Source organism: Nerophis ophidion, linkage group LG05, assembly GCF_033978795.1.
Source record: "Nerophis ophidion isolate RoL-2023_Sa linkage group LG05, RoL_Noph_v1.0, whole genome shotgun sequence".
NCBI classification, from domain to species: domain Eukaryota; kingdom Metazoa; phylum Chordata; class Actinopteri; order Syngnathiformes; family Syngnathidae; genus Nerophis; species Nerophis ophidion.
Window position 1 is genome coordinate 64,325,489 of NC_084615.1, and position 26,524 is coordinate 64,352,012.

At 42.2% G+C, this 26,524-nt stretch overlaps 1 protein-coding gene across 1 annotated transcript; it reads right to left on the bottom strand.

Moving 5' to 3' along the window:
* Positions 1-12,918: 12,918 nt before the first annotated feature.
* Positions 12,919-25,842, bottom strand: LOC133553502 (uncharacterized). The gene is made up of 3 exons (XM_061901769.1): positions 25,615-25,842; positions 17,445-17,759; positions 12,919-17,140 (listed from the first exon to the last, which is right to left on the bottom strand). Exons 2-3 carry the CDS (start codon positions 17,748-17,750, stop codon positions 14,036-14,038), a joined length of 3,411 nt encoding a protein of 1,136 aa, XP_061757753.1. The 5' UTR covers positions 17,751-17,759; positions 25,615-25,842; the 3' UTR covers positions 12,919-14,035.
* Between the last annotated feature and the right edge of the window lie 682 nt (positions 25,843-26,524).

Below are 26,524 nucleotides of genomic sequence, written 5' to 3' on the forward strand. Positions count from 1 at the left end.
GTCATGCGTACATGTCAGCATTACACGACGTTTTCAACAAGAAACTCCCGGGAAATTTAAAGTTGCAATTTAGTAAACTAAAAAGGCCCTATTGGCATGTGTTACAATGTTAATATTTCATCATTGATGTATAAACTATCGGACTGCGTGGTGGGTAGTAGTGGGTTTCAGTAGGCCTTTAAGTTATTACAGTACGTCTCTATATACATATTTATTTATTTTTAGATACATTTTGGCCAAAGGGGGAGCATTGCAATGTATTACACACACTTGTTACTCCATATGTTGGCCAGAGGGGGAGCACTACAAATTTTTACACACACTTGTTATTTCATATGTTGACTCAATGGGAACCACTTTTACTGTAAAACCAACACTTAGTAATTTTGAAAAATCCCTCCTTTTTGTTGGACCATCCTAATTTTGATAGATTTCACTACCAGGGATGCAAATGAGACAATCTCTATTAGATGCAATGGTTTCCCGTATTGGGACCATGATTTATGTCTTAACTTGTTCACCGGTCCTCATATGGAAGGTACTTTTCCTTGTTGATGTCTCAAGAAGGGTAAAAATACAAGAACACACACACACACACACACACACACACACACACACACACACACACACACACACACACACACACGTACGCATCAGGTGCAGGAGTCAAAATACCCTCCCTCATGACAAAACCTTAGTGGTGCTTGAAATGAACAGATGTTTATAGGCGAGGGTCCCTAATGTGTATCTCTGAGAGGGTGGCGCTGTCTGGCTGTCCTAAATTGTTTATGCTTAACAGTCTTGTTTATCTGCCAAGCTGGCTGTGCTCGGCTGGATGTAAAGGACTGGTAAAAAAAATAAGAGTACAGCAAGTGAGTGAGGAGCGAGCAAGAAAGAGTATACTAAAAGTGTTCAGAGGGAAAAGAAGCTGGATGCAGATGGGGTCTATTGTCTTTGCGCATGTAGGCAAGATGGAAATGAGTGGGAGTCTGTGACGTCAATCAGTGTAGGCACAAACACACACACACCCACACACACACACGCACACACGCACACAAACCCACACACACACACACACACACGCACACAAACCACTCTTGTCATCCAGTGCCATGCTAAATGTTTTTAATTTCAAGCAGCAGCAGTGCCCTCACACGTCACAGACTATCTTCAAATGTCATACAAACATTTACACACACAGTTTCAGACGTCATCATGTCAGGCACACATTAGTGAACAATGCGAGTGTGTGTGTGTGTGTCTGTGTGTTGTGTGTGCTAGGTATATTGCAGTTTTTTATTTTTATTTCATGCCATTCAGTTGTGGCGGATGGTCATAGTTAATATCTTGTCGGACAACTTGGCATTTTATTATGGGGACTACGCATCTTCCTGCATCACAAAATGTTTGAAAGGTTAATTAATTTAAAGGGGAACATTATCACAATTTCAAAAGGGTTGAAAACAATAAAATCAGTTCCCAGTGGCTTGTTTTATTTTTCAAACTTTTTTTCAAAATTTTACACCTCCCGGAATATCTCTAAAAAAAGCTTTAAAGTACTTGATTTTCCCTATTTGGGGTTCGACGTCATACAGGGCTGCCAATGCAAACAACATGGCGGTTACCACAGCAAGAAATAGCGACATTAGCTCGAAATCAGACTCGGATTTCAGCGTCTTAAGCGATTCAACAGATTACGCATATATTGAAACAGATGGTCGGAGTATGGAGGCAGATAGCGAAAACGAAATTGAAGAAGAAATGGAAGCTGTTGAGCGAATAGCTATTGACGCTATTCGGCCATAGCGTGGGTGTACTTGATGAACTGGCCCATAGCATGGCTGCCTTATGTGCAGACCAAACGATGAGGACTTTCGCATCTTGTGACACTGGAGCAACTTAAATCCGTCGATTGTTAAGTGTTTGTTTCGCATTAAATGTGGGTATCTAGTTTCAAATGTACATACAGCTAGCGTAAATAGCATGTTAGCATCGATTAGCATAGCATGTTAGCATCGATTAGCTGGCAGTCATGCCGTGACCAAATATGTCTGATTAGCACATAAGTCAACAACATCAACAAAACTCACCTTTGAGATTTCGTTGACTTAATTGTTGCAAATGCATCTGCAGGTTATCCATACATCTCTGTGCCATGTCTGTCTTAGCATCGCCGGTAAAATGTGGAGACACTCTGGCACATTCAAGGGGGGTCTGGCGGCAGATTTCTTGCCAGTGGTGCAACTTGAATCCCTCCCTGTTAGTGTTGTTACACCCTTCGACAACACACTGACGAGGCATGATGTCTCCAAAGTTCCAAAAAATAGTCGAAAAAACGGAAAATAACAGAGCTGACACCCGGTGTTTGTAATGTGAAAATGAAAATGGCGGCTGTATTACCTCGGTGACATCACGTTCTGACGTCATCGCTAAAAGACCGATAAACAGAAAGGCGTTTAATTTGCCAAAATTCACCCATTTGGAGTTCGGAAATCGGTTAAAAAAATACATGGTCTTTTTTCTGCAACATCAAGGTATATATTGACGCTTGCATAGGTTTGGTGATAATGTTCCCCCTTAAGTCACAGGTGTCAAATTCCAAATCTGGCCCACCACATCATTGTATATGGCCCACGAGAGCCTGGAAGAAAATGACTAAATGTACTTTTTTTTTTTTTGCATGTGTTTTAAACCAGGGGTGTCAAACTCATTTTAGATGGGGGGGCCACATGGAGAAAAATCTATTCCCACGTGGTCCGGACTGGTAATATCATGGCATGATAACTTAAAAATAAAGACAACTTCAGATTGTTTTCTTTGTTTAAAAATAGAACAAACACATGCTGAAAATGTACAAATCATAATATTTTTTATTTTAGCATCTTTTTTACACTTCCATGTTGCCGTTAATTGTATAGTATACCTTTATTTGTCATTATTTATACTTTCTGAATAAATTATGTGATAATGTTCATCAGTTAGGGTTGGACTCCGCCAAGGCTGTCCTATGTCACCGATCCTGTTCATAACTTTTATAGACAGAATTTCTAGGCGCAGTCAAGGGGTTGAGGGGTTCCGGTTTAGTGGCCGTGGGATTAGGTCTCTGCTTTTTGCAGATGATGTGGTCCTGATGGCTCTCACTGGATCGGTTCGCAGCAGAGTTTGAAGCGACCGGAATGAGAATCAGCACCTCCAAGTCCGATTCCATGGTTCTCGCCCCAAAAAAGGTGGAGTGCCATCTCCGGGTTGGGGAGGAGACCCTGCCTCAAGTGGAGGAGTTCAAGTACCTCGGAGTCTTGTTCACGAGTGAGGGAAGAGTGGATCATGAGATCGACAGGCGGATCGGTGCGGCGTCTTCAGTAATGCGGACGTTGTATCGATCCGTTGTGGTGAAGAAGGAGCTGAGCCGGAAGGCAAAGCTCTCAATTTACCGGTCGATCTACGTTCCCATCCTCACCTATGGTCATGAGCTTTGGGTCATGACCGAAAGGATAAGATCACGGGTACAAGCGGCCGAAATGAGTTTCCTCCGCCGGTTGGCGGGGCTCTCCCTTAGAGATAGGGTGAGAAGCGCTGCCATTTGAGAGGAGCTCAAAGTAAAGCCCCTGCTCCTCCACATCGAGAGGAGCCAGATGAGGTGGCTCGGGCATCTGGTCAGGATGCCACCCGAACACCTCCCTAGGGAGGTGTTTAGGGCACGTCCAACTGGTAGGAGGCCACGGGGAAGACCCAGGACACGTTGGGAAGACTATGTCTCCCGGCTGGCCTGGGAACGCCTCGGGATGCCCCGGGAAGAGCTGGACGAAGTGGCTGGGGAGAGGGAAGTCTAGGCTTCCCTGCTTAGGCTGCTGCCCCCGCGACCCGACCTCGGATAAGCTGAAGAAGATGGATGGATGGATGGATGTTCATCAGTTAACTCATTGGTGTTGATTTGCAATCTTTGAGGTACAAAAATAATATCAAAATCAAATTACAGTTTGCTAATTTTCATTGACTGGTGCACAAACATCATGTGGTTTATTTATTTATTTTTTACATATGTAGCATAATCTACAAAGATACAAATAATTGCTATTGTGACGTCTAGTGGACACATTTAGACTAGCAGTTTCTTTCATTCAAAAATGTTGGCCCGTTTTTATACGTAACAAACTCATCCCTCGGGCCAGATAAAACCTGTTCGCGGGCCTGATCCGGCCCGTGGGCGCTACGTTTAACACCCCTGTTTTGAACTTTAGTATTATCTGATCATAGAACAGTTATTATTTTATCATATATTCCAAACATTTGTGTTGCAACAATGACCTAAACATCTGCTAATCACCTCGACTTATAATTTCAAAGGAAGCTATTCAATTTGTACATAAAAAAACATAATCATCAAATTATTATCTATTTTGTATTTATATTTATTTAGTGTTACAAGCGACCCTCTGGGGGCAGTAATAACTTCAATGTAGCCCTCATTGAAAAAATGGTTGGACACCCCAAACTTAGTGAAATTCATAAGGATTATATCTTACAGTTAATTAATTAAAACAAACTCCGTACCTCACAAATGGTCACACAGTGGAATATTATAAACTACAAATTCACGTTTTAGTCTGAAAATTAACTAACAACCTTCCTGGTCAGAACTGAACTATGGAAATCCAATAATGTTATTCAAATGTATAAAACAAACACCTAAAGGCACCTGATCACTGTACCTACAAGAAAAGAAAATATAGTTGGTCTCCGCTTTGCAGTTGAATATAATATACAGGAACTTTTTCCACTGGGGACACTTTGTACGATGTGTTGGCGCGTGTCTGGGTGACTTTTTTGTCCATTCATCCAGAAGAACATTTGTGGTGTCACAGGTCACTGATGTTGCACCTGCTGAATATCCTTTGTTCCATAAAAACAGAAGTCTACAATTGTCCAAAAGGTTTTAGTGAAAACATCAGTTGTCACTATATTTTTTATTTCCATTTTTTTATTATTTGCATGCATTTATTGCATGCAGTTGCAGGTCTTTTATTCTTTATCGATATCTAAAAAGACAACACATATTATACTATCATATACTGTATCTCAAACCATAATTCCCAAATGACAGTTTTGGACTTGGCCAATGTTTTCCTGGACTTTATGTTTGTGTCTGTTTCTTCCCCTGCTCCTTTTCAAGTTTCTGTTGGAGTGCTGATTTGACTCACCTGTCTCTGGTAGCCAATCGGGATGCGTTATATGCCAGTCTTGTCCCCTAGACCAGTTCTCAACCTTTTTTCAGTGATGTACCCCCTGTCAAAATGATTTTAATTCAAGTACCCCCTAATCAGAGCAAAGCATTTTTGGTTGAAAAAAAGAGATAAGGAAGTAGAATACAGCACTATGTCATCAGTTTTTAATTTATTAAATTGTAGAACAGGGCAAAATATTGCTCATGTGTAGTAGTCTTTCTTGAACTATTTGGAAAAAAAGATATAAAAATAACTAAAAACTTGTTAAACAATAAACAAGTGATTTAATTATGAATAAAGATTTCTACACATAGAAGTAATCATCAACTTAAAGTGCCCTCTTTGGGGATTGTAATAGAGATCCATCTGGATTCATGAACTCATTTCCAAACATTTCTTCACAAAAAAGAAATCTTTAACATCAATATTTATGGAACATGTCCACAAAAAATCTAGCTGTCATCACTGAATATTGCATTGTTGTATTTTTTTCACAGTTTATGTACTTACATTCATATTTTGTTTAAGCATTATTCAATAAGTATATTTATAAAGGATTTTTGAATTCTTGCTACTTTTAGAATATTTTTGAAAAATCTCACGTACCCTTTGACATACCTTCAAGTACCCCCAAGGGTACGCGTACCCCCATTTGAGAACCACTGCCCTAGACTGAGTTGCGTCATTTTTGTTTTACTTTGCATACAAACCCCGTTTCCATATGAGTTGGGAAATTGTGTTAAATGTAAATATAAACGGAATGCGAAGATGTGCAAATCCTTTTCAACCCATATTCAGTTGAATATGCTACAAAGACAACATATTTGATGTTCAAACTGATAAACATTTTTTTTTGTTGCAAATAATCATTAACTTTACAACTTGATCCCAGCAACACGTGACAAAGAAGTTGGGAAAGGTGGCAATAAATACTGATAAAGTTGAGGAATGCTCATCAAACACTTATTTGGAACATTCCATAGGTGTGCAGGCTAATTGGTAACAGGTGGGTGCCATGATTGGGTATAAAAACAGCTTCCCCAAAAAATACTCAGTCTTTCACAAGAAAGGATGGGGCGAAGTACACCCCTTTGTCCACAACTGTGTGAGCAAATAGTCAAACAGTTGAAGAACAATGTTTCTCAAAGTGCAATGGCAAGAAATATAGGGATTTTAACATCTACGGTCCATAATATCATCAAAAGGTTCAGAGAATCTGGAGAAATCACTCCACGTAAGCGGCATGGCCGGAAACCAACATTGAATGACCGTGACCTTCGATCCCTCAAACGGTACTGTATCAAAAACCGACGTCAATCTCAAAAGGATTTCACCACATGGGCTCAGGAACACTTCGGAAAACCACTGTCACTAAATATAGTTCGTCGCTACGTCTGTAAGTGCAAGTTAAAGCCCTACTATGCAAAGCGAAAGCCATTTATCAACAACATCCAGAAACGCCGCCGGCTTCTCTGGGCCCGAGATCATCTATGATGGACTGATGCAAAGTGGAAAAGTGTTCTGTGGTATGACAAGTCCACATTTCAAATAGTTTTTTGGAAATATTCGACATAGTGTCGTCCGGACCAAAGGGGAAGCAACCCATGCAGACTGTTATCGACACAACTTTCAAAAGCCAGCATCTGCGATGGTATGGGGGTGCATTAGTGCCCAAGGGATGGGTAACTTACACATCTGTGAAGGCACCATTAATGCTGAAAGGTACATACAGGTTTTGAAACAACATATGCTGCCATCTAAGCGCCGTCTTTTTAATGGACGCCCCTGCTTATTTCAGCAAGACAATGCCAAGCCACATTCAGCACGTGTTACAACAGCGTGGCTTCGTGAAAAAAGAGTGCGGGTACTTTTTTGGCTCGCCTGCAGTCCAGAGCTGTCTCCCATCGAAAATGTGTGGCGCATTATGAAGCGTAAAATACGCTGTTGAACGACTGAAGCTCTACATAAAACAAGAATGGGAAATAATTCCACTTTCAAAGCTTCAACAATTAGTTTCCTCAGTTCCCAAACGTTTATTGAGTGTTGTTAAAAGAAAATGTGATGTAACACAGTGGTGAACATGCCCTTTCCCAACTACTTTGGCACGTGTTGCAGCCATGAAATTCTAAATTAATTATTATTTGAGAAAAAAAATAAAGTTTATGAGTTTGAACATCAAATATCTTGTCTTTGTAGTGCATTCAATTGAATATGGGTTGAAAAGGATTTGAAAATCATTGTATTCGGTTTATATTTACATCTAACACAATTTTCCGACTCATATGGAAACAGGGTTTGTACTTTGTTTCCTGAGCCTGTTTGGGGAGGGGGGGGGGGGGGGGGGTGCGGACTAACACCAGACCATGACAAGAATTGTTTTTGTTCAAAAAAACACTTGAATATCTGAATGACTTATTATTTATTATTTTACATTGTAGGTAAATCGTATGTCAATCTAATCATTTGTGTAATGATATTATGAGGGGATTATACATCTATGTTCATATATATTTACTGTTACAAGCGGCCTTGTGAGATCCACACCACAGTCATGGCTGCCCCATGACTGTGGTGTGGACCTCAATGAGCGGTAAAGGGGTTTCACAGTTGGCGTGTACACTGGGCTTTAAAGGGGCATGGTTTAAATGGGAAATACATTGTTGGATAATTAATTTTTTCGTATAAAATCAACGGAATGAAGTACAAAACTTTGTTTTTTTTAAAGATTGCTTTATGATTTAGTTTAATGTTTACCATGTATGTTCTGTCTGGGAATGGACATACATGGTAATGATACTGAAGCCATTGGGCTACTATTTGGTTTGAGCATTAGACTCCTCCGGGTTGGATTTTTGTGATTCATATTGCCAAATGGTTAGCTGCTGAATGCTGTAAATCAGTGTCATATTGGCCAGAAGGCAGCCCCAGAAAGCCAATCAATTCGTGTGTGGGCACTCTAAAGGGACGGGCTTCACCCTTTACGACCGTTTTCCACCTTGCACTAGTGTTTGACTTGTCTCCATTCAACAGTCTAATATTATTTTTTTAAAGTTATAAAGTGCAGGGGACAAAACATTTATTTTGCTTTCATGACACATTACTCTATCAGGGAAAAGAATAGCATTGCTTTGAGACTTCTTTGGATGAAATAGCATCTTGAATGTGTCCTATCAATTTCAGCATGAAGGAATTTACACAGCACCTACTCATCTTGACAATTTTTCAATTTTTATTAGTAACATCTATCCTTGTCGTTATGCATCAAGGTTTTTTATTTTTATTTTCTACATAGCAGTCAACGCCAAAAAAACGGAAATGCTGATTATCGGTCCTGCTAGACACCGACCTCTATTTAATAATACAACTTTAACATTTGACAACCAAATAATAAAACAAGGTGACTTGGTAAAAAATCTGGGTATTATCTTCGACCCAACTCTCTCCTTTGATTCCCACATTAAAAGCGTTACTAAAACAGCCTTCTTTCATCTCCGTAATATCGCTAAAATTCGCTCCATTTTGTCCACTAAAGACGCCGAGATCATTATCCATGCGTTTGTTACGTCTCGTCTCGATTACTGTATCGTATTATTTTCGGGTCTCCCCATGTCTAGCATTAAAAGATGACAGTTGGTACAAAATGCGGCTGCTAGACTTTTGACAAGAACAAGAAAGTTTGATCATATTACGCCTGTACTGGCTCACCTGCACTGGCTTCCTGTGCACTTAAGATGTGACTTTAAGGTTTTACTACTTACGTATAAAATACTACACGGTCTAGCTCCAGCCTATCTTGCCGATTGTATTGTACCATATGTCCCGGCAAGAAATCTGCGTTCAAAAGACTCCGGCTTATTAGTGATTCCTAGAGCCCAAAAAAAGTCTGCGGGCTATAGAGCGTTTTCCGTTCGGGCTCCAGTACTCTGGAATGCCCTCCCGGTAACAGTTCGAGATGGCGTCCCACTGGATGTGAATTCTCCCTGCCCACTGGGTGTGAGTTTTCCTTGCCCTTTTGTGGGTTCTTCCGAGGATGTTGTAGTCGTAATGATTTGTGCAGTCCTTTGAGACATTTGTGATTTGGGGCTATATAAATAAACATTGACTGATTGATTGATTGATTGAAGGATGCCAGTGTGTGGGCGGCATACGGCGGGGTGATGGTTGACAAAAAAGGTAAAAGACAATAATTTAGGTGAGGCTTTAGATTTTGTGAATGACAAAAACGTAAAAATGCTTTTGATTTGGCAATTCGCTACGAGTCCCAGTGAAGAGTTTTATCATAGCATGCTCATTGTTGAATTACATTTAAAAAAACTGCACTGACCTCAAACTGCAAAGGCCAACCAAAATGAAGAATTTGTCAGCCATGACGGAAGGTCTCATCTTGTTTACATTTGTTGAAATAATCACTTACACGGTAAGCTCTGAATATACCTAAATGTTTTGACATTTAGGTATATTTAGATCCACTATGGACTGGACTTTCAAAATATTTCTAAATATTATGTTGGGAACACAGACTGGAGCGATTTCTGAGTTGAATCGCAAAATGGATCTCATCTTGGAAAAGTTTGCAGAAAAGGAATAATTAATTGGAATTGAAGAAAATCCAGCTTGGACGACAGAGGAGATACAGTAAGTCACTATTTTGTTTTCTCGAAGAAAAACAACTTTTTATCTACGATTTGGACTCCCTGAATGGCTTAGATACGGGAACAGGCTGTTCTGAAGAAAATCTCCTGAAGACTCCTCAAAGATAGACGCTTTTGACCTTCCTTTTTGTCAACAACATCTGTAGCCGAACTTCATCGGCCTCAGTCATACAAAAACATTCATCATCTCTCCCAAGTTAATTGGGCATATACGCACGCATAATCCCCACCCTTTGTTGTGTCAAAAACACACTCTGGGCTTCCCGTTGCTGCAAGTGCACGCAGAGGCTCCGCTGTCAACTCCAGACACACCACCACGCTCATCAAGCGGACCAAGCCCACTCTCCGGCGCAGCCGGTGACAGACCTCACCTGACACACCTGACGTTGATGAAGGAGAGCAGTATAAAGATGGCCGACGCTGACTCCTCGATGTCGGGACGTAAACTACCGTTGTGGGCGGCGTGTCTCCGACTTCCTCCTGAAATATCTAGTGACAACTTCTTTGTGTTTTTCCTGATCCTGTTTGTCCTACTCTTCCACAGTGTTCGTGTCATATCCGCTGCTTCCCTCCTGGCCCCGCTTTGCCTCCCTGGATCCCTCGACCTCGTTTTGGACTTTAGACTCGCTCTCCTGCCTCTGGACCCTCGTTTGGACTTTGGACTCCCTTTGGCTTGCTCCCGCTCGGATTTTGACACCCCTTTTCATCCAACACGCATCTCAACAAACCTCACGGTATCTACATTTGATAAATTCCACACATAGTTTCTCATGCAAACACATAGTAGCATACACACTCCACGTAATCATCAAGTCTGCAAATAAACCTGTTGAACTTGACATTCCTTCGCTGTGCCGTCTCCTTCCCCAGTAGTAACATAACACCCTTGAAATCAACGCCTTCACCACCGCTTAATTCCTCTGGGGCTGTGGATGGCTGAGCGGAGCTATCGAGCGACAGCGGGCCTCCTCAAACCCACCCCTCCCTCTGTTGCAAGTTGGTGTGATGTATGTATGTTTAATGTGTGCCATGCTAAGTGAGGTTTTTTCCTTGGACTCAGTCTAGACCCCTCCTAAGGGTCTAGCCTTAGACAGATATTTTTTTACTCCCCCCTCTCCTAATGTCACCCTTTTCTCGTCTTTCTAAGGAGCGCTGTAAGTGGCTGATCCGTCTGCGGTCTCGTCTTGTCCAGTGGGACTGTGGGACATCCAGTGGGACTGGCGTCCCACTGGATGTGAATTCTCCCTGCCCACTGGGTGTGAGTTTTCCTTGCGCTTTTGTGGGTTCTTCCGAGGATGTTGTAGTCGTAATGATTTGTGCAGTCCTTTGAGACATTTGTGATTTGGGGCTATATAAATAAACATTGATTGATTGATTGATTGATGGTCTTGTCCCCCCCCGTAACGTATGTCTGCTCTTAGCGGGACTGTGCCGAAAATGTAATTTCAGTTCTGATGTGTCTTGTACATGTTGGAATGGACAAATAAAGGATTTCTTCTTTCTTTTCTTCTTTTTCTTAGACCCACTTGACGCCCATTGCTTTTGGTCTCCCCTAGAGGGGGGTAGGGGGTTGCCCACATATGCGGTCCTCTCCAATGTTTCTCATAGTCATTTCATCAATGTCCCACTGGGGTGAGTTTTTCCTCGCCCTTATGTGGGCTCTGTACCGCGGATGTCATTGTGGCTTGTGCAGCCCTTTGAGACACTTGTGAATTAGGGCTGTATAAATAAACATTGATGGATTGATTGATTGATTGATTGATTGATTGATTGATTGATTGACGCCGGACTGTCAAACCTGGATGAGATGAGATGCGCGGGTGAGATGTCTGCGAATAAAAACAATGTTGATGGTCCATAAGTGGGCAGCCCATTAGGAAATTTGATGCGCAGCAGTGTATGCACATCCTCGTGTGTGTGTGTGTGTGTGTGTGTGTACTGTTCTGACATCACTGCTGCCGTCACTGCAGCCACCTCACAGTGACTCCCTTGTGAGTGAAAGCCTGACAACCTCCCACGCTTTCCCCATCAACTCCTGATTTCCTCCCACCTCTTGCTGTATCTCCTCCCTAACAGTTCTTGTCTTACTATTGTTGCCATTTTGATCCATTTTCACCTCCCTCAAACCATCGTTGTTTACCCACCTTTGTTCTCTTTTCCCCTCCCTCCCTCATCTGCGGCGTGGGTCTTCCCTGTCCTCCGTCATGCTCTCCTGCACCCACCATACTGACAGCCTGTGTCTCTATGGAAACATTGAGTGGACAAGAGTGGCTCAGAGGTCTGTGAGACACCGATAGAGCCAAAAAAGATCACGCACTGCTTTGTTCTCGAGTGCGGCGCACCTTTGTGCACACAAGTGCGAGCCTACACTGGGAGTAAATAGATTATGTGTAAAAGTACCAATGAGTTTTCTCATGGGAGCCCCTGACGGCATGTTCCCTGTGCGCCCATGATATAATTAGCGGTGTGAAGTGGAAGGGAGTCAGCTGGGAGGGAGTCGCCTTATTTCATTGTACCCTTGGTCTGTTTGATTACTAGGTGGAAAACAACCGGAATCGACCCCTCCTCCTCACATGTACACGTTGTTGAGCCAGCTGTGCTGCGTTTCTGTTTCTCCAACACATCTAAAGGACAGGTGATTTGCGATAAGAGGCCTCATACTGACACAGCTTCATGGCTTTGGGTCACACTCCATTGCACAGTCGGGATGTGACTGTTCGACTTAAGTGGATCATTGCTGCATTAAATCACAGGTAGGTGCATGAACGATCCGGACGATAAAAGCTGAAGTATTGTTGATGGCAAATAACATTAAAAACAAATCAACTTTTGGACTGTTTTTTGAAAAAAAAAAAAATCTCTCAATTGAAGGTTTGTTGAATACCCCCTTTATTAGAAAAAAAGACATGAATGAACTACAACCAATGACTACATTAAAGAATACATCAAAACAGGCAGCAGTAACAGGGGTCAACAATTAAACACAAAACCTGTACCCAAGGTCCAGACCCACCCCACTGACGCCCTCCCCCCACCCACCCCGCTTAGTAAGACAAAGGCATTCCAAGGACGTCTCACATTTTTAGGCACTTGATTTCCCTGCACTACCATCTTTGGTCACAGTTGTTACCTTAAATTAGATTAAAAAAGGTTGAGCCTCTTCTGATATTGAAACAAATTGGATCGCGAGAAGAGATCACAGCAGTTATTTTACTGCTGCCAATGCTTGGAAATGACCCAAAGATGGTTTTCAGTCCGACCACCGCCGCAGAGTAAACTTTTGCCTTCAATAAATTAAACTACGAAATGGTTCAGTACACTTCACGTGACAACAGAAAGGACTCTGGCACATTTCGTAACAATTTACCTGAAAACCATGGATTGTATTCACACACAACAGACAGCAACCAATATGCTGTACAGTCAATCAGAAAGACATAGTTTTTGGCGTGGTGTACAACCAGTAGGATTACCGCTGAGTATTTTTTGGGAAATTCTTGCAAAAATATATAAATTTTCTATTAAATTAAAAGCCTTTGCTTAGTGTTACATATGTATATTTAACTACTCATGCATTGTCTAAATTCCCGTACATTACAATTCACGTGTGGGTCTGTAGTTGTGCATGCATGTACTATGAATATAGCACTTTACACAATAGTAAACCCAATCTTGTATACTTCTTTAGGTAAATTTTAATTACACTAAATTGTCTGAAGAACATAGTCACACAGGATTTGGCAGTGAGAGAATAGTCCCATGTTATCCATGCACAATATTAACCACAGGCAAGGTCCACATTCCAAACAAACCCAGTAAGAACACCACAGTAAGAATATGAGGATACATAGGATTCTAAGAACTTGGAAGTGCATTTAAGTGTGCATGAAAGAATCCATTTTTAGTGTCAGGGACACCACAGGTACGCACAGCATTGTCGGGCACAATATCAAACTTTTGTTTTTCTCTTCTTCGTTCTTGTCAGAATTTCAAGATGGAGTTTACCCATATAACCACCAACAACATGACTATTTTAGGCCAAAAGTCAGATTTTTACCATTCTCCACAATTCTCTACAATTACCATTAATACAAGCATCATTGCCTTTCGCTGTTTTTGTTTTTTGTCTTTTTTAAATAATTACATGTATGTTTGCATGACTTAAACAAGTCCGGTCTGTGTGTGCAAGTGTAAAGGGTATGGTTGATAAAGGAGAGTTGATGCCCCCTGGGGTATGTAGTAGCTGCAGTAACTGGGTTCTGTTAAATAGGGGGCGCTGTGCTCGGCAAGATATGGGGCAGGTTGATAGAAGCATGTCACATGGTCTGTGTTGGGGATAATGTTCTGCTCCCCCAGAACTTTTAATGCCAGCACTGTGATCATGTTGAGAGTCTGTCTCCTCTCATGGCCCATCAGACACACGGTGCTGTCGTCGACCACACGACGTAGAGTCATTAGGTATTGGTACTTGCTTCTCTCCTCACCTATGAAGTGATTCTTCAAGTAGGACAGGATCTTCCTTTGCTGCTCCTGCACATCAGGAAAATCAATAAAAAAACGTGAGCACATGTAGCGCTCCAGTGTCTTTATTTGAGTCTCACTGGCTGGTCGATAGTCCCTAACCAGTAGGTTGCTGTATTTCAACAAGCCGCCACCTCGAATCTCCTCAGGATTCCTTGTAGCGATTAAGCGATAGCGCAGGTGGTCCATGGCGGCCTCAAAGTCACCATACATGCTCTCTGCCAGAACCTCGACAGCAGGGATGCAGTTTTCCGCCTGAGGAGCTGCAGTTTCTTCAGTCTTTTTCTGAGTCTCATTGTTCTTAGACACAGCGCTGGATCCCTCATCTGCATTAAGAGGAGTGGGTTCTCTCTGGTCACACTGAGAGTGAGTCAGTGCATGCGAGGTTGCACTGGAGATTGGAAAAGAGACGGTCTCTGGAAGTTGTGATGACAATGAAACAACATTCTGTTCCATTTCATCCTCTGGTTGAAGAACAGGGAATCCTTGCAATGTAATCTGTTGATCACTGTCTGTGTTTATCAAAGGTGCGTCTGATGATACCTGAAGTATAGGATCCTCTGGTTCCATCGGAGGAGTGAAGCAGAGAAGGGGAGGGCTGAGGGATGGAGAAGGAGGAGTTAGACAAAGAGGGGACGGGTTGAGGCTGAGTATAGGAGGGGTGAGGTAAGGTGGTGAGCTCAGGCAGGACGAGGTAGGGCTGAAGCTCAAGGGCGGAGAGCTAAAACTGGTAGCTGGGCTGACGGTGTGCAGCATTGAAGACAGGCAGTAGGAGGGAGGGTTTAAGCATGTCGGGGGGCTGATGCTTGGTGGGGAGGGAGTGAAGCAGGGTGGGGACAAACTGAGTACAGGAGGGTGGGGACAAGGATCAAGGGTATTGTAAGGAGGTGTTGAGGTCTCTTGAGGGGTCTCATTTGACCCTACAAAGTTGGCCAGTAATTGTATGTTCTCCTCCTCCTCTTTAGTTTCAGCTTCTGAGGTATGTATGGACTCTTGGACATTGGAACAGGACCCGTCTGTGTGTGAAACTAATGAGTCCAAGGTATTGGAAGAGTCAAACTGTGTCAATGGCAGGGCAGAATCGGAAGACTGCATATGCTCGTCCATTTGTGAGCTCTCATCCTGGCTTTGAATATGTGTCACACACGAACCCTCTGAAATCACCTGAGAAGATGATACCTCTTGAGGTAGTACATGGGTGGGATTAGGAGTAAAGTTGGAGTCCAGATTTGATGAAGGGTTACTGGCTGCGCTACTTTCAGACTCATTGGCTTGTATGATCAAGATGGTGGTTTCTGTGGCGTCAGAGTTAACAGGCGCAGACTCAATATTTTGATTTTCAGTAAGTTCAAGTTGAGGGCCTGGGGAAGTGTTTGGATCTAGACAGGAAGCTGTTATGGGGTCACTCTCAGGAACCAGGCCAGTGCAAAGAGTGGGGGCAACCTTTCTACACATCCTACGTGGTGGTTTAGGAGACGCGTGTTTGAGCACCACCATGTGAGAGAGTCTTTCAGAGGGCTTACAGGTCTTTTTGTCAAAAACAACGTCAGGTGTTGGGGGTGTGTCCTGAGTGTCTATGGTGCTGCCAGGTGATCTTTCAATCTGCAGTGTCCTGTGTGAATCCTGTGTATTGTTGTGAGAAAGTTTTGCGGCAGACATGGAACAGAAACAGTCATCTCTCTGCATGCCGTCTTTAGAGCCCTCTGATGTTAAACTCTCTTCTAAAATGTCACTATTTTCTGTTTCATTTTTAATATTCGCTTCCAACTGTATCTCAATCTCAACTACTATTTCATCCTCTAAATCAGTGTTTGCTCTACTTTGTAAAGATGTATCAATATCTGGTGTATACACGCATTGTGTTTCATTGTTGGCATCCTCGTTTAAACGCTTAGGGACCTTTATTCTTTCAGTCGGCTCTTTGTTTTTACAGTCCTCTATCGGCTCTGTCTGGACAGACTGTGGGCTTTTTTCCACTTCAATTTTCCCTATGAGTTTGTCTTCTTCCACAATGGTTGTTGCGTGGTTCAAATAGGCCATTTCTGATTGTTCCACGTTTGTCGGGCATTCTGTTAAGTCATCGATTTTTAATTGCGTCTGAGTTTCAGTGCGCTCAGTGGATTGTTTGTCTCTTGACATCATGTTTAAAGATGTGTTCGCCACAGGCTTTAGTTCACTAATGTTTGCTCTGTTCTGTTTTAACTCTGTGGTTGGTTTGTCTGTGTCATCTCCTTGCGGCATGGTGTATTTTGTCACTTTCAAACTATTTTCACTCTGGGCATTCCTTGCACGCATCTCATCTCTCTGGTCTGCGTTGCCAAAGTGGGTTGCTTTTTCTATATCGGATACATCTTGACTGGTGGATTTTTCTGTTTGTGCATCGCTGGTCTGTTTAAGCAGAAACGCAGCGTCTTTAATTTCCTCCGGTTGGTCCTTCAGAGTAACATCATTAAGTTTATGCTGTGACTCCTGCTGCATGTAGGACTCAAGAAGACGATCCAGAATGATTTGGAAGGAATCAACGCTGAACTCAAACTGCCTCCTCAGCACGCTTACGAATTTGAGCTCCAGGTTTTTGCCGCTGTTGTTTGATAGCGAGATGAGGCTCCAGCGGTCGTGCTCACTGAAGACCTTCACCATCTTCTGGACGTAGGCCTCTTTCATTGTGGCGCTGCTGATCCTCTTTCTGTTGACTCCCGATGGTAGGCAGTCCAGCAAGCAACCCAGCACTGACTCTTTGATCACCTGTGGGAACAAACAAACAACATGACAGAAACTATAACTAATGACTGCAATACTGTCCGCTTTAGCACACTTTACCTGCCTGTATGATTCAGTTACAAATATTAATAACAATCCAACCTTCTTTTGAAATAATCTATAATTGAATTAGCTGAGGTTACAATTATCTCCCTGTCGAAAAGAAAGCACAAGAATCAATATTGCAGTCTGCCAGGGACACAAACAAGAAGTAAAATGAAATTGCAGGAGTGATTTTTACACAGACTTTTCTTCCTCTTCTAAACACAAAAACTTGGCGAAGTCATACCTGAAACTCTTCTTGACTGGGCAGCTCTACCCCAAAGATGATATCTAGGTCTTTGTAGCTCATTCTGTTGTCTTGGACCAGAACGTGGCTTGCTGTAGAGCCATTTAGACGCACATCTCTTACAGTGATTCCTTGTTTCTGCAAGCTGGCCCTCACGGCGATGATGATGTCACGAGGGCGGAGCTCCAGCGTTGGGAAATTACCACGGCCGTGGATGGGGACGATGTCTGACAGAACTTGATGGAGGACTGCCACTTGCTCCGGCTTCAAGCTGTGGAACCGCTGGCTGGATTTGGTTTCCGACATGCTCTTGCCCTAAAAAGAAGGAGAAGAGACAACACGAGAGTTTATTATCAATATTGATATTAACAAAAAGTGCTGCTTGTTAATGGACTCTGACACTGACAACAGACAGACAAACATGCAAACACACATGAGTCCCTACCAGTCGTCAAGTAACAGCTTGGCTGACAGCTGTTCTACAATCCTAATGTAACAAGCAATGCATGATGATGGAAATTTTAACCAATATCAATAGCTTATACTTTCCAGACCTTTGCAACCGATAAATGATAACAATAACCAACATGTATATATATATATATGTATATATATATATATATATATATATATATATATGTATATATGTATATATACACAGTTCACACGTTTTCTCAAAATGTTGGTACTCTAACAAAAAATATACAAATCTACTGTACTGATAAGGATAATGCCAACTGATTCACTCTTCACTTAAATAACCCTAATTTGAGTACGAGTACACCTCTGACAATAATTCTGACTCATGTAAACATTTAGAATACTATATAGCAGGGGTCACCAACGCAGTGCCCACGGGCACCAGGTAGCTCGTAAGGACCAGAGGAGTAGCCCGCTGGCCTGTTCTAAAAATAGCTCAAATAGCAGCACTTACCAGTGAGCTGCCTCTATTTTTTAAATTGTATTTATTTACTAGCAAGCTGGTCTCGTTTGCTCGACATTTTTAATTCTAAGAGAGACAAAACTCAAATAGAATTTGAAAATCGAAGAAAATATTTTAAAGACTTGGTCTTCAGTTGTTTAAATAAATGCATTTTTTTTAACTTTGCTTCATATAACATTCAGAAAGACAATTTTAGAGAAAAAATACATCCTTAAAAATTATTTTAGGATTTTTAAACACATATATACCTTTTTACCTTTTAAATTCCTTCTTCTTCTTTCCTGACAATTTAAATCAATGTTCAAGTAAATGTATTTCTTTTAATTGTAAAGAATAATAAATATATTTTAATTTAATTCTTCATTTTATCTTCTGTTTTTTCGACATAGAATATTTGTGAAATATTTCTTCAAACCTATTATGATTAAAACTCAAAAACATTATTCTGGCAAATCTAGAAAATCTGTAGATTCAAATTTAAATCTTATTTCAAAGTCTTTTGAATTTATTTTAACATTTTTGTTCTGGAAAATCTAGAAGACATAATGATTTGTCTTTGTTAGAAATATAGCTTGGTCCAATTTGTTTTATATTCTAACAAAGTGCAGATTGGATTTTTACCTATTTAAAACATGTCATCAAAAATATATATTTTTTGTGAGAAATCATTAAGATGTTAAGTGTTTCCACAAAGATAAATATCATGAATTATTAATAATAACATAGAGTTTAAAGGTAAATTGAGCAAATTGGCTATTTCGGGCAATTTATTTAAGTGTGTATCAAACTGGTAGCCCTTCGCATTAATCAGTACACAAGGAGTAAGTAGCTCTTGGTTATAAAAAGGTTGGTGACCCCTGCTATATAGCATTGAGTAAAAAAATGTTGGAATTTATTGATGTGTCAATTTTTCAATAATTTCAATAATAGAAGACGTTTCTCTTCTCATCCTAGTAGGCTGAATCAGTTCATGTTCACGGACTTAGATTGGTCAGATCTAGTCTTACACTTAGATTGGTCAGAGCTAGTCTATGAGCATGAACATTTGAGGCATATTTAAATGACAGGCAAAACGTCTTCTAAGACGCACCGAACAGTCCAGTTGTTATGGATTGAATGCCCTGAAAATACAATGACCTGGGTCAATAAGAAGTGCAAAAGACATTTTGAATATCATTTCATAGAGGGAAAAAAACTACTAAATGTGACATCTCTTGTTGATTGACAAAAATCTAATCCAATTTTTCCCTGAAAGTGATGAAGTAATGAAATAGTGAAATAAGTGCCGGCCCCTTAGAAAGGCATCCTTCAATTGTAGAATATAAAGAAAACTGAGTTTAAATGACAAAGTGATTTTTTTCCACCAAGAAACCACAACAGCCTCTATTGTCGAGGCGGCAGATCGGAGCTGTGGCCGCAAGGTAGTTGGTGCCTGTCGGGGCGGCAATCCTAAAACCCTTTGGTGGACACCAGCGGTGAGGGATGCCGTCAAGCTGAAGAAGGAGTCCTATCGGGTCCTTTTGGCTCATAGGACTCCGGAGGCAGTGGACAGGTACCGACAGGCCAAGCGGTGTGCAGCTTCAGCGGTCGCGGAGGCAAAAACTCGGACATGGGAGGAGTTTGGGGAAGCCATGGAAAACGACTTCCGGACGGCTTCGAAGCGATTCTGGACCACCGTCCGCCGCCTCAGGAAGGGGAAGCAGTGCACTATCAACACCGTGTACGGTGCGGATGGTGTTCTACTGACCTCAACTGCGGATGTTGTGGATAGGTGGAAGGAATACTTCGAAGACCTCCTCAATCCCACCAACACGTCTTCCTATGAGGAAGCAGTGCCTGGGGAATCTGTGGTGGACTCTCCTATTTCTGGGTCTGAGGTCGCTGAGGTAGTTAAAAAGCTCCTCGGTGGCAAGGCCCCAGGGGTGGACGAGATCCGCCCGGAGTTCCTTAAGGCTCTGGATGCTGTGGGGCTGTCTTGGTTGACAAGACTTTGCAGCATCGCGTGGACATCGGGGGCGGTACCTCTGGATTGGCAGACCGGGGTGGTGGTTCCTCTCTTTAAGAAGGGGGACCGGAGGGTGTGTTCCAACTATCGTGGGATCACACTCCTCAGCCTTCCCGGTAAGGTTTATTCAGGTGTACTGGAGAGGAGGCTACGTCGGATAGTCGAACCTCGGATTCAGGAGGAACAGTGTGGTTTTCGTCCTGGTCGTGGAACTGTGGACCAGCTCTATACTCTCGGCAGGGTTCTTGAGGGTGCATGGGAGTTTGCCCAACCAGTCTACATGTGCTTTGTGGACTTGGAGAAGGCATTCCACCGTGTCCCTCGGGAAGTCCTGTGGGGAGTGCTCAGAGAGTATGGGGTATCGGACTGTCTTATTGTGGCGGTCCGTTCCTTGTACGATCAGTGCCAGAGCTTGGTCCGCGTTGCCGGCAGTAAGTCGAACACATTTCCAGTGAGGGTTGGACTCCGCCAAGGCTGTCCTTTGTCACCGATTCTGTTCATAACTTTTATGGACCGAATTTCTAGGCGCAGTCAAGGCGTTGAGGGGTTCCGGTTTGGTAACCGCAGGATTAGGTCTCTGCTTTTTGCAGATGGTGTGGTCCTGATGGCTTCATCTGACCGGGATCTTCAGCTCTCGCTGGATCGGTTCGCAGCCGAGTGTGAAGCGACCGGAATGAGAATCAGCACCTCCAAGTCCGAGTCCATGGTTCTCACCCGGAAAAGGGTGGAATGCCATCTCCGGGTTGGGGAGGAGACCCTGCCCCAAGTGGAGGAGTTCAAATACCTAGGAGTCTTGTTCACGAGTGAGGGAAGAGTGGATCGTGAGATAGACAGGCGGATCGGTGCGGCGTCTTCAGTAATGCGGACGTTGTACTGATCCGTTGTGGTGAAGAAGGAGCTGAGCCGGAAGGCAAAGCTCTCAATTTACCGGTCGATCTACGTTCCCATCCTCACCTATGGTCATGAGCTTTGGGTCATGACCGAAAGGATAAGATCACGGGTACAAGCGGCCGAAATGAGTTTCCTCCACCGGGTGGCGGGGCTCTCCCTTAGAGATAGGGTGAGAAGCTCTGCCATCCGGGAGGAACTCAAAGTAAAGCCGCTGCTCCTTCACATCGAGAGGAGCCAGATGAGGTGGTTCGGGCATCTGGTCAAGATGCCACCCGAACGCCTCCCTAGGGAGGTGTTTAGGGCACGTCCAACCGGTAGGAGGCCACGGGGAAGACCCAGGACACGTTGGGAAGACTATGTCTCCCGGCTGGCCTGGGAACGCCTCGGGATCCCCCGGGAAGAGCTAGACGAAGTGGCTGGGGAGAGGGAAGTCTGGGTTTCCCTGCTTAGGCTGTTGCCCCCGCGACCCGACCTTGGATAAGCGTAAGATGATGGATGGATGGATGGACCTCTGCCTGTAGATGAACCATGAAGTTAATTATAAACACCTTCTCATTTTGTCGTCAAATTATTTCGTCCTAGGGTATTTTCTTTCAAACTGTTGACTCTTATTAAACACTTTCTCATCAGTCCTGTGGTTTTACGTTTGCTACGGTCGCCGCTATTAATGCTAGGTCTCAGCTCAGCGGCACAGGCAGCTTCGTACTGCTTCCATAAATCTTCACTGAAGTAAATTTCAATGTGGCGTATCAGATTTGTAGAGTTGACACTCGTCCTAAAGCCTCCCCAATACATTTTCAAAGAACACGTTTTGCAAACTATGAGGGAATGTTTTCTTCCGACATGCTAACTAAAGAAAGCCTACACCAGTGACTGCTGCGCCTTGATGGTTTTCTTTGTACACAACATGCCGTTGCACGCAGTATAATGACATCACAAATATGGGACTATGCTGTAGGGCAGTGGTTCTCAACCTTTTTTCAGTGATGTACCCCCTGTGAACACATTTTTAATTCAAGTAACCCCCAATCAGAGCAAAGCATTTTTGGTGAAAAAGAGAGATAAAGAAGTAAAATACAGCACTATGTCATCAGTTTCTGATTTATTAAATTGTATAACAGTGCAAAATATTGCCCATTTGTAGTGGTCTTTCTTGAACTATTCGGAAAAAAGATATAAAAACAACTAAAAACTTGTTGAATAATAAACAAGTGACTCAATTATAAATAAAGATTTCCACACATAGACGTAATCATCAACTTAAAGTGCCCTCTTTGGGGATTGTAATAGAGATCCATCTGGATTCATGAACTTAATTCCAAACATTTCTTCACAAAAAAAGAAGTCTTTAACATCAATATTTATGGAACATGTCCACAAAAAAATCGAGCTGTCAACACTGAATATTGCATTGTTGCATTTTTTTTCACAGTTTATGAACTTCCATTCATATTTTGTTGAATTATTATTCAATAAATACCTTTATAAAGATTTTTTGAATTTTTACTATTTTTTAATAAATGTATGTATTAAGGATTTTTGAATATTTGCTAGTTTAAAAATATTTTAAAAATAATCAGACATACCCCTTGGCATACCTTCAAGTACCCCCAGGTGTACGCGTACCCCCATTTGAGAACCACTGCTGTAGGGGAGCGGAGGGGATGAAAAGCTCGGTGACAGCACAAGCCAAGACCAAGGACATACATTACAACGATAAACTTTTATTACTATATGCTTGTTTTATCGGTTGCTTTTTCATTATCGGAATGATCTATGTGACGTCATAATTACCATTATCGGTCGATAATTATCGGCCGCCGATAGTATCGTGCATCCCTAAATGTAACCGGTGTGTTGACAAGCCAACACGTGGAGCCAACAAATAAGCTTCATATGATATTTGCATAAATAGCCCTCTCCAGTGCAACCCGATCGCAACAAATTTAGTGTTTCACTGGGATCACGTGAACTGTAATGCATAATACACTCTGCCAGACTCCAATGAAATAGAGTGTATTAACACTCCCTCTCAGTTTGAAATATTATATGGATGAAGCTATGAGCCACATCTCAGGATATAACAAGATGAAAACCAATACTAATACCAACTAATATGAATGTGCCATGATTCAGACAGCTTAAAATGATGTCTGTTGAATATTTCCACCAGCGATACAAGGGTTAAACTGAATGAGTCATCGCCAGCAGACTTCATTAATCACACTAACGTCACTAATTAAGAACACACATCTGTTTTTGTGTCCGTATGCATGCAGCACATGTGCATATTTTACTGAAAATAACTCTGGAATGCATCCATCCATGTCTGTGAGTCTGTTCATGAAAGCTTTTCCATTACATTCTTGGAATATGGATCAGAATCTGCAAGGGCAGAATTTTATATCATATTTTTGATTTTGTTTATTTTCCGGTGTACACTTTTGCAGGCAGTTAGTCTTAGCTTCTGCTCTCATTTTTGACAAAATAGTTCATTTTTCAGTGAGCCAAATCACATTAAATTATCTTTCATGAGACACAGTGTGTGTTTGTGGGCGCATATCAAAGTATTTTGGTGAACAAGTAACTGAGTTTGACTGGTAGAAAGTGCTCCGTAACAAGCCATTATGATTTATTGTTTGCTTTAATCAATGCTTGTCACTCACTGACTGCTGCTGAATGCTATGATTTGTCAATACACTCAGGGAAATATTGGGATTCTAATGAACAATGATGGGGTTTGTTCCTTGGCAGCAATTTATCAAGAATTGAGTGTGTAATAACCATCAACAATTTACAACAGGCAGCCTTCATAATGCTTTCATTCCAACTACCACTTTCAGCACACATGAATCATCCTTCTACTCATGTACACAAACAGTACTTTACAGCAATGTTATAAAATAGATTTGCTCATTCAAAATGAAAAATATATACTTACCTGGGAGCAAAAAAAAAAAAAAAAAAAAAACTTCAGTCAGAGAAAACCAAAAATCTTCCAAAAATGTTGCCAGTCTTAGAAATAGGAGTTACAAAAACAACAAACACAGAGCATATGGAACCTCTAGGATGTTGACACTGACCATAAAAAAAACAATGCAACTGTGTTTGGAAGGCAGAGACACTGCAGGACAGCTATCCAGCTGGCCCCTGTATCCCGTCCTCCCCTCCCCTCCCCTTTCACACTCTTCTGCAAACTTGCAGCCCGAGTGACTCATCCAGGCGTATCAGCTTTGCTCGCACATAACGCTCAGCTTTGGTACACACACAGGATCTAAAACAAACAAAAAGCACTGATATCCTCTCCGTGTAACCAGGCTGTTGCCAAAGTGGTCCAGATCTGTAATTTACAGTGCGATGAGATTATTTATTTATATCAAGTATGTAGTGTACTGTCTTTTGTGTTGAATTGCCAGGCAGGGCACCACAATGCTGCCATTGACTAATGGAGAGGGTATAAAAGCCAAAAAGAAGGGGATAGTATAAATCAACATTTAATCATCCAAAACATAATCCAAGTAGTTTCTATTAGTAAGTTTCAAAAGTCATTATTTGGAAGTATAAGTGGAGTTTTCCATAGTTCAACCCTGCCATTCATGTCAGCCTTGATACTAAATATTATCAGTGAAATGTGGGTAACACTTTAGGTATGTGGTACATCCATCCATCCATTTGCTATTGCTTATTCCCATTGGAACGAGGTGGCGACTTGTTCAGGGTGTGCCCCGCCTTTCGCCCGATTGTAGCTGAGTTAGGCGCCAGCGCCCCCCGAGACCCCAAAAGGGGATAAGCGGTAGTAAATGGATGGCTGGATATTCCCTCTGGGGTCGCGGGGGGCGCTGGCGCCTATCTCAGCTATAATTGGGCGGAAGGCGGCATACACCCTGGACAAGTCGCCACCTCATCGCAGGGCCAACACAGATAGACAGACAACATTCACACTCACATTCACACACTAGGGCCAATTTAGTGTTGCCAATCAACCTATCCCCATAACAGACTTAATTTAGAGTTATTTGGACATATAAGACTTAGGGTTAGGGATACTAATAAGCAATGATTATGAGGTTATTGAGGGAAGACTTGCAGTTAAGGGCTTACTGGTTGTATAATAAAGACATGCAGAATAAGTTAATAACAATACATTAAGAGCCAATATGTTACTAATTTGCATGTTGATAAGCAACTAATTAATGGTGAATATGTTCCCCATACTGGAGTGAAATAACAGTTATTATAAGGATTGGTTCAGATTACCTCCACAATAAATCAGAACATGGACACAGCGGAAAGTGAATGAGCCAACTTGACAAAAAGCACACCGGTCTTACCTGTTGCTGAGGCAGCGCGGCTGGCTGTCTCCTATGGTCTCGCAGCGGGATCGAACCACCGTGATTCGCGTCTTGGGATGCTGTGACGGCGTCGTGGTTCTGTTGTGTGGACGTCCACACCCGCGCTGCTGCTGCTGCTCTTCCGTCCCTGATAAGACATGTGATGGTTCAGGAGCTGTCCAGCCGGAGCGTGGTGCTGAAATCAAGTCTCCACTCCGGTCACCCGCCCACCCCGCTCTTGTTTTCTTCTACGGTCGCCCGGAGCGTAACGCAGTTTCCATGGCGACCTGCCGTCATTCACTTATGATTTTGCGTGCGTGCATGTGTGTGTGTGTGTGTGTGTGTGTGTGTGTGTGTGTGTGTGTGTGTGTGTGTGTGTGTGTGTGTCAGTATGTGTGACGAAGGCTGTGAGAGTGCTCTGAGGTCAAATAGGCGTTACCAAAAATGTCAGAATCGTTACATCAGGGGTCACCAACGCGGTGCCCGCGGGCACCAGGTAGCCCGTAAGGACCAGATGAGTAGCCCCCTGGCCTGTATTAAAAATAGCTCAAATAGCAGCACTTACCAGTGAGCTGCCTTTATTTTTTTTAAATTATATTTATTTACTAGCAAGCTGGTCTCGCTTTGTGTGACATTTTTAATTCTAAGAGAGTTTTTTTGTTGATTGATTGATACTTTTATTAGTAGATTGCACAGTACAGTACATATTCCGTACAATTGACCACTAAATGGTAACACCCGAATAAGTTTTTCAACTTGTTTAAGTTGGGGTCCACGTTAATCAATTCATGGTAAAAGACAAAACTCAAATAGAATTTGAAAATCCAAGAAAATATTTTAAAGAATTGGTCTTCAGTTGTTTGAATAAATTCATTTTTTTTTTACTTTGCTTCTTATAACTTTCAGAAAG